The sequence below is a fragment of the Pavona decussata genome, unplaced genomic scaffold (assembly GCF_977016875.1).
Source record: "Pavona decussata unplaced genomic scaffold, jaPavDecu1.1 SCAFFOLD_447, whole genome shotgun sequence".
NCBI lineage: Eukaryota > Metazoa > Cnidaria > Anthozoa > Scleractinia > Agariciidae > Pavona > Pavona decussata.
The window spans coordinates 36,984-43,112 of NW_028145798.1; the positions used below are offsets into that span (position 1 = coordinate 36,984).

The 6,129-nt window shown below is 38.8% G+C and overlaps 1 protein-coding gene across 1 annotated transcript; it reads right to left on the bottom strand.

Moving 5' to 3' along the window:
• Nucleotides 1-123: 123 nt before the first annotated feature.
• Nucleotides 124-3,270, bottom strand: LOC146450530 (collagen triple helix repeat-containing protein 1-like). The gene is made up of 2 exons (XM_085100312.1): nt 2,932-3,270; nt 124-706 (listed from the first exon to the last, which is right to left on the bottom strand). Exons 1-2 carry the CDS (start codon nt 3,253-3,255, stop codon nt 344-346), a joined length of 687 nt encoding a protein of 228 aa, XP_084956438.1. The 5' UTR covers nt 3,256-3,270; the 3' UTR covers nt 124-343.
• Nucleotides 3,271-6,129: the final 2,859 nt, after the last annotated feature.

Sequence of the window (6,129 nt, forward strand, 5' to 3'; positions counted from 1 at the left end):
GGTTCCCTTTCCAGCAGTGTCAGTTGTTTGGGATTTTCTGGCCAACATCAACATTTAAAATACCGTGATAAAGATGCATAGCAGTTCTCTAAGACTGGAAGTGAGGTAAATGTTTCATTTATTTATTTATTTATTTATTTATCGTATAGCTCACTTAAACAAAGACTGTTATATAGTTGTGGAAGAAAAGTATACATGAAATCACAGGCAGCGCTGTGTTCTAATAATTAATGACCAAGTTGCTTATAAGTTAACTGCAAATGTCTACAAAGCCGAAAATGAAACTGAATAAAATTGCCACTTCCGTATATGAGAAAAAAAGAAAAGTTTGAAAAGTGCCGTTTTAAGACTGGGGTCTGGCCACTTCTTCGATGATTATCCGGGACACTGAAATCCAACCAGTTTTGGCATTACCCAAGGTATAGCTTGCACACTTTCCTACCCATAATGCCACTGTTACCGCGCCTTGTGGGATGTTCACACAGTACCCCTCAAATGATCGGTGATGAAGCAGATTGGAACTCCCAGCAGATGATGGCCAGCCGTTGTACACGACAGCTTCAATCGTCATTGGCCCACCACATTCATTGCCATTAAACTTAAAAAACCATCGGTTGCACCTGACGGTACTACCATAAACTCTCATAACACCCTGGAATGACACTTTGAGTGCTGTATCAGATTGCAGCTTGTTGAAAGAGCAGTCCTGCCATAAATTAAAATTAAATCAAGTAATCAATAGAGTTGAATACACATAACAAGGCAACGAAATAATACAAGATTAGGAATACTGTGACTGGATGTACAGCTCTTTCATAGGTGAAACACAGCATGATCGTCGGCTTGATCCGTCGCTTAATTATGTCGCACGCTATTATTGAACCAAACGCGTCTCGTGGTACAAGATTGGACGTGCGATTTAATATCGGTGGCTTACTTTTTTCGACGAGAGAAAAACAGAAATGAAAATAATCTTGTTTATTCGTTCTTTGCGGTTAGATCGAGTGAGGTAGTCAGCTTACATTTATTTACCAGTAATCCTCTGACTTTTGGTCTTCTCCACAACAGACGGTGCGTGCTTCCAAAGGTTATACAGTAATGGATTTTCCTCAAAATTTCACAATTGCCCTCAAAGGTTCAAATGATTCTCAAAGAAAATCGTTCAAGCATTACCCAAATAAAATGTTCCATTTTACCAAAAGCCTTGCCCCGAGGTTTGTTGTCCAACGACGGCCAAATACGCTCAATGAACGCGTTAGCGTACAACTGAGATGAGGAAAAATTCCCCTTCTTAGTTTACTGATTGGCTCAAAATCGTTTGAGCCAAATTATATTAAAAATCCCTTTGTAGTAGAGCTACGCCACGAAGATATTCCGATATTGTTAAAAACAAATCGTTATTATTACACTGAGTGGTTGAAATGGACCTTACTGGTCCATTTAACGAACGGTACGTTTGTATGTGTTTCTTTTACTGAACTTGTTTAATTCATTTCCTAAAGCGGTCCTTTGGAAAACCGACAATCTTGCATCCGCTTTAGACAACGATTAAAATAATTTCACAAACGCTGACCCTGTTAATCTGAATTAAGGAATTACCGTCCTGTAAATATCATTTTTGACACTTTTCTTGTAGCTTTATTTATTACAACTAGCGTTTAAAATTGTGGAATAAACACCAAAGGCTGGAATGATTCTGCGGCGATCAAACATCACGCCCTCAGTTTATCAGTGCAAACATTTTACTCTTCGAACCGAACAGTAAAACAACCCAAGCAACCGAATTTTGACTTTCACTTCTTTAGAAAGCGGAATTTTTCTCTTTTTTGATGAACAAAATTATCTCTATTTACAGCCCCTTTCACGTTTTTGGCTCAATTTAGTGTTCTTCTATTTGTTTAGAAGACTGTTCGATCAATTTTCGTGGTTATCTTAATTGTTTTGGAGATAGCATATCTAAGATGGCTGCCATTTGGCAACCAAAATAAATGTCCTAAGTCATAGACCTTGCCGTTCTAAATCAAAAAGGATTTCTTTTGACGTACTTCCAATTCTTCAAGTGTTCTTGTCATAGTTTTAATCGTCTTGGAGTTATAGATGAGGGTAGGGTAGGAAGGGACACGACCCCAGAAGCTTTAGGCGAACTAATGGCTGGCCTAAATATTGTCATCTAAGTTGTATTATTTAAACATACATCAAGCCTAGGCGAGATTTTGTCGTTTGTGATGCTGTGTTTATGATTTGTGAATGTAAAAAGCCTGTGAGAACAGACGCTTTCATAACAGCTTTTCTTTAATCGGTAAAAAAGGCGTCGGCTATCTCAAGCAGCGGACACGAAAACCGTAACGGAAATTGACATTCTTTGCAGTGAGCTGTATTAAATCCTTTCGTGGTAAGAAATCTGAAACTTACTGTTTTGAACGTAGGTTGTTGTTTACTAGTACATAACTATTTCTTTGGAAGAGTGCCATGACGTGCCGTCTCGTTCACTCAGTGGAGTTGTTAACCTTAGTAAACAATTTCGTCTGAATCCTACGTATAATATTCCGCACTGTGCAGTGTCTTCAATGTTTTTGAATGTATCCGTTTCTGATCGACTTCCTCTTTCTTTATAACAGACCATATCCGTATTCTCGGTATCGAAGTGGAGGCTAGTATACGAGCTAGTTCAGTTCAATACCGAGGATACTAATACAGTACATATAACGTGACTAATCATATAGCTGGTAGTTAATCCAATAGATATTTCCTTATTTTCCCGAGGACATGATACGAGTCAGCCGCATTTACAAATCAGTAACGTGCAAATCCACAGATGACTGGTGCAACCCAAGGTGCTTAGGTTTTCCCTGGGATGTCTCCCTTTCTTGGATTTGTTTCAGTTTAATCGAAAACCAGTTCACTGATTCTTCTTACTTTAATTTAACTTACCTTAATCTTTCCGTTGTTGGTTTCGATGTCGCGTTTCCACACGTACTGTTTCCAGTTTGTTTGTGGCACTCCACTTGCTGGACTTCCTTTCACACTTTCTCCTTTCTCTCCTTTGTCTCCTTTTCTTCCTTCAGTTCCCATCACTCCCCGCTCTCCTTTCATTCCCGTCATTCCTGGCAGCCCACTCTTCCCACGAGGCCCTTCGGAACCTTTGTCCCCTTTTGGACCCATGATTCCTTGAGCGCCCTTGTTACCAATTTGTCCTTTAGCGCCCTCTCTTCCCTGTGGACCATGCGGTCCTGGAATACCGGGCATTCCCGGCATGCCATTTGATCCTGGAATGCCTGGGAAACCATGACCAATTATGGCTTTCTAGGAATGAAGTATGATGAACTAGGTAACTACGCACGAAGCCAAAGTGTAAAGCCAAAAAATAAACAATCTAAAGTTTTTCTTTATGTTTATCCATTAGGATGTGTCAAACATCCATGCGTGGCTTCCTTTTCACAAAAAGAGGAGCACCTACATGGCTTTATAGTTAAGTCGATTGGACATTGCAGAAATGTCGCCGAGGTCATGGCTTTGAATGCCTTAAGGCCTGAACACTATTTCAAGCTTTCCGCAGTTGCTGACGTTGCGTATCAGATAAGTGTGATGGTCTTAGAATGAAGGAAGTTATTATCTTGAAATCCATGTTCCCCCGTTTTAATTCAGTGAATTCCCTCGCATGTCATTAACACTAATCCTGATAAATTTCAGACTGCATCTTCTTTTCTCCTGTCATTTCAAAGCCGCCAAAACTGAGCAGTTCAGAATTATGCTAAGCCGATGCAGCGTCTTTGCGATATCAATGTTAACCGAAGCTCAGTTCAAAATCGAGGGTGAAAAATCGGTGAGAGTTTATTTAAAAGGTTTCGGTACAGGAAACTTCACAAACAATTAAGCTATAGACAATCCGAAGTCATGGAAACATAAAGGATGAACTAACTATTCTGCCGGGGTGTGCAAGAAACTATAAAGGAAAATAAGTTGTAAACGCTGAATGGCTTCTGACTCACTGATTGGTTCATCTCCTTTCGAAATGGCTTGAGACAACGCTGAGCTTTTACATGAAATTTTTCGCTTCTTTCATGCCTCGATTGGCCACAAACTGAATAGTTAATGAGGAAAATTAATTACATTGGCAAACTCCCGTCAAAAATGCTTCGCAAATCTGAGTAACCCTGGTGCCAGAATGTTTAAGAAACTGAAGGAGCATCTTGGTTTGCAGTCTCCGGATACTTGATTTGTTTGTGTGGAATTTCTTTTAGTTCTCAATCAGTCTAAACTGAAAATTTTAGACCTCAAAGACCGGGCATAAGTTTGCTGTTATCAACCTCAAACATAAGTTGAACGTTAGGAAATATTTTATGTTTTCGCCGATCCGTTTCGCCATTTCTTCTAATGAAGGGAAAGTTTTGAAAATCCCGGGTTGGTGATTGGTCTAAGTTCAGCGGCTGACGACCATTTCAGTGGCATTAGCATAAATTGTACCAGGAGAATTCGAAGCATCGCCTTTCATACGCACTCCGGAACTGATACTTACGTGAAAACGGATTTTTTACAAACGCATTCCATGCAGAGTCGAGATTAAGAAAAAAGAAAAAAAAAATGAAAATAAAACAAAAACACAAATACTAAAAAACCAAACCCAACCAAAAAACAACAACAAACAAACAAACCAAAACCTTTTCCAAATTTACTGCCTCATTATTATGCACGGGGTCTCAGTTATTATGTTCCCTGTGATTGGTTCGTTTGTCACCCGTTTGCCGGTTTTCTTGTATATAATGTGGTGTTCACTATAGCAAACCCATATTGGTGGTTTGATAAAACTTGAAATTTTACCATCGTAATGTATGAACTCCTACAAAAGACCTGACAGACAGTCAATAAAGGAACATCGAGCATTATGCAGGGATAATACCAGCATTTTGTAGCATAATAGAATTACTTTACAACATAGAAGACATTGAATTACAATCGCGACAATTTCTGACAAAAGACAACTTAAATGCGACGTACAAAAATTTAACTATACTACTATTGACATTATCTGTGATTGTCCGACCCAATGTTATTTTACAGCAAGTCAAATCTCGCTTCTTCTTCTTTTTTTGGCAGACGTAGCCAGCTAAAAATTGGCTGGAGCGTGCTGGGGATAAGGGAACACCTGTGGCTGGCATATAAATTGCAATCATAATGTTTTTAAATTCTAAATTTAAATAGTCTTTTGTACAATAGTCTGCTTTGGAGGGTGACTATCGTAAAAGTATCATTTGATTTTGAAGGCATCAATCTATTAACCCTTAGCCTCTGGGTTAAACTAAAGATTGTTTTTGTTGTCATCTATCTCATTTATCGGAGCTTATTTTCCCTTTCACTCACACGTTTATTGCAAGTCTTTGCAATTGATTCGCTAATATCTTGAAGAAAATTAATCAAGAAAATTAATTAATGATTAACGCGATTGAGATGGCTCCGCCTTCTGAACTCCGCTCTCAGAACAGTGAACTAATTGATTGTATAATATAGAATATGTATTAAAAGATTTATCCAGGTAGGAAATTATAATACCAAACGCCGTAGAAAAGTGGGAGAAGGAGCTAAAGTTTCAGGATTTCACGACGCCTACCCTTCAGCTTTCAGGAAATTAGGCATTTTACTAGCTCTTGTTAAAATTTTATGGCAATGCTTAAAAAAAACAGTTGCCATCTGCAGGCAATTTTTAGTAATTACAAACGGTTCCTAATTATGTGGTATTTTCTTCAAGAAACTAATTTTAACTAAATTAAATCAAGGATTTGAGTGCTATGGCTCTGTGAAGATGACCTTATTTACCAGCTCTATTGCAGGAAACAGATTTAAAATATGCCTTAAAGCCTCCAGATACGCAGCTACATTATCTTGCAAAATTGAAATGAAAAATTGAGACAGCCGCTACCCTCTTTTCAATGATGGAAAATAGTGCTTTTTGCTTTGCACCGGAATTAATTTGGGAAGAGGGGAGAGGGGAAGAAAGGTTTGTGTGTGTGGAGGGGGGGGGGGGGGGGGGAAGGAGGGAAGTTCATTTCTCGATCCAAGCATGCAATGATGTGAAGACGTCAACCTAATTGCCTCAGTTGAGACACCTTAAGGACTGTTCCAATTACGTAATTA

Excerpts from the sequence above, each read along its gene's own strand:
- LOC146450530 (XM_085100312.1), bottom strand. The coding sequence starts at position 3,255 with ATGCCGGGAATGCCCGGTATTCCAGGACCGCATGGTCCACAGGGAAGA. Across the intron at positions 707-2,931 it reads CCAACAACGGAAAGATTAAG|GACTGCTCTTTCAACAAGCT; the intron begins GTAAGTTAAATT and ends AATTTATGGCAG.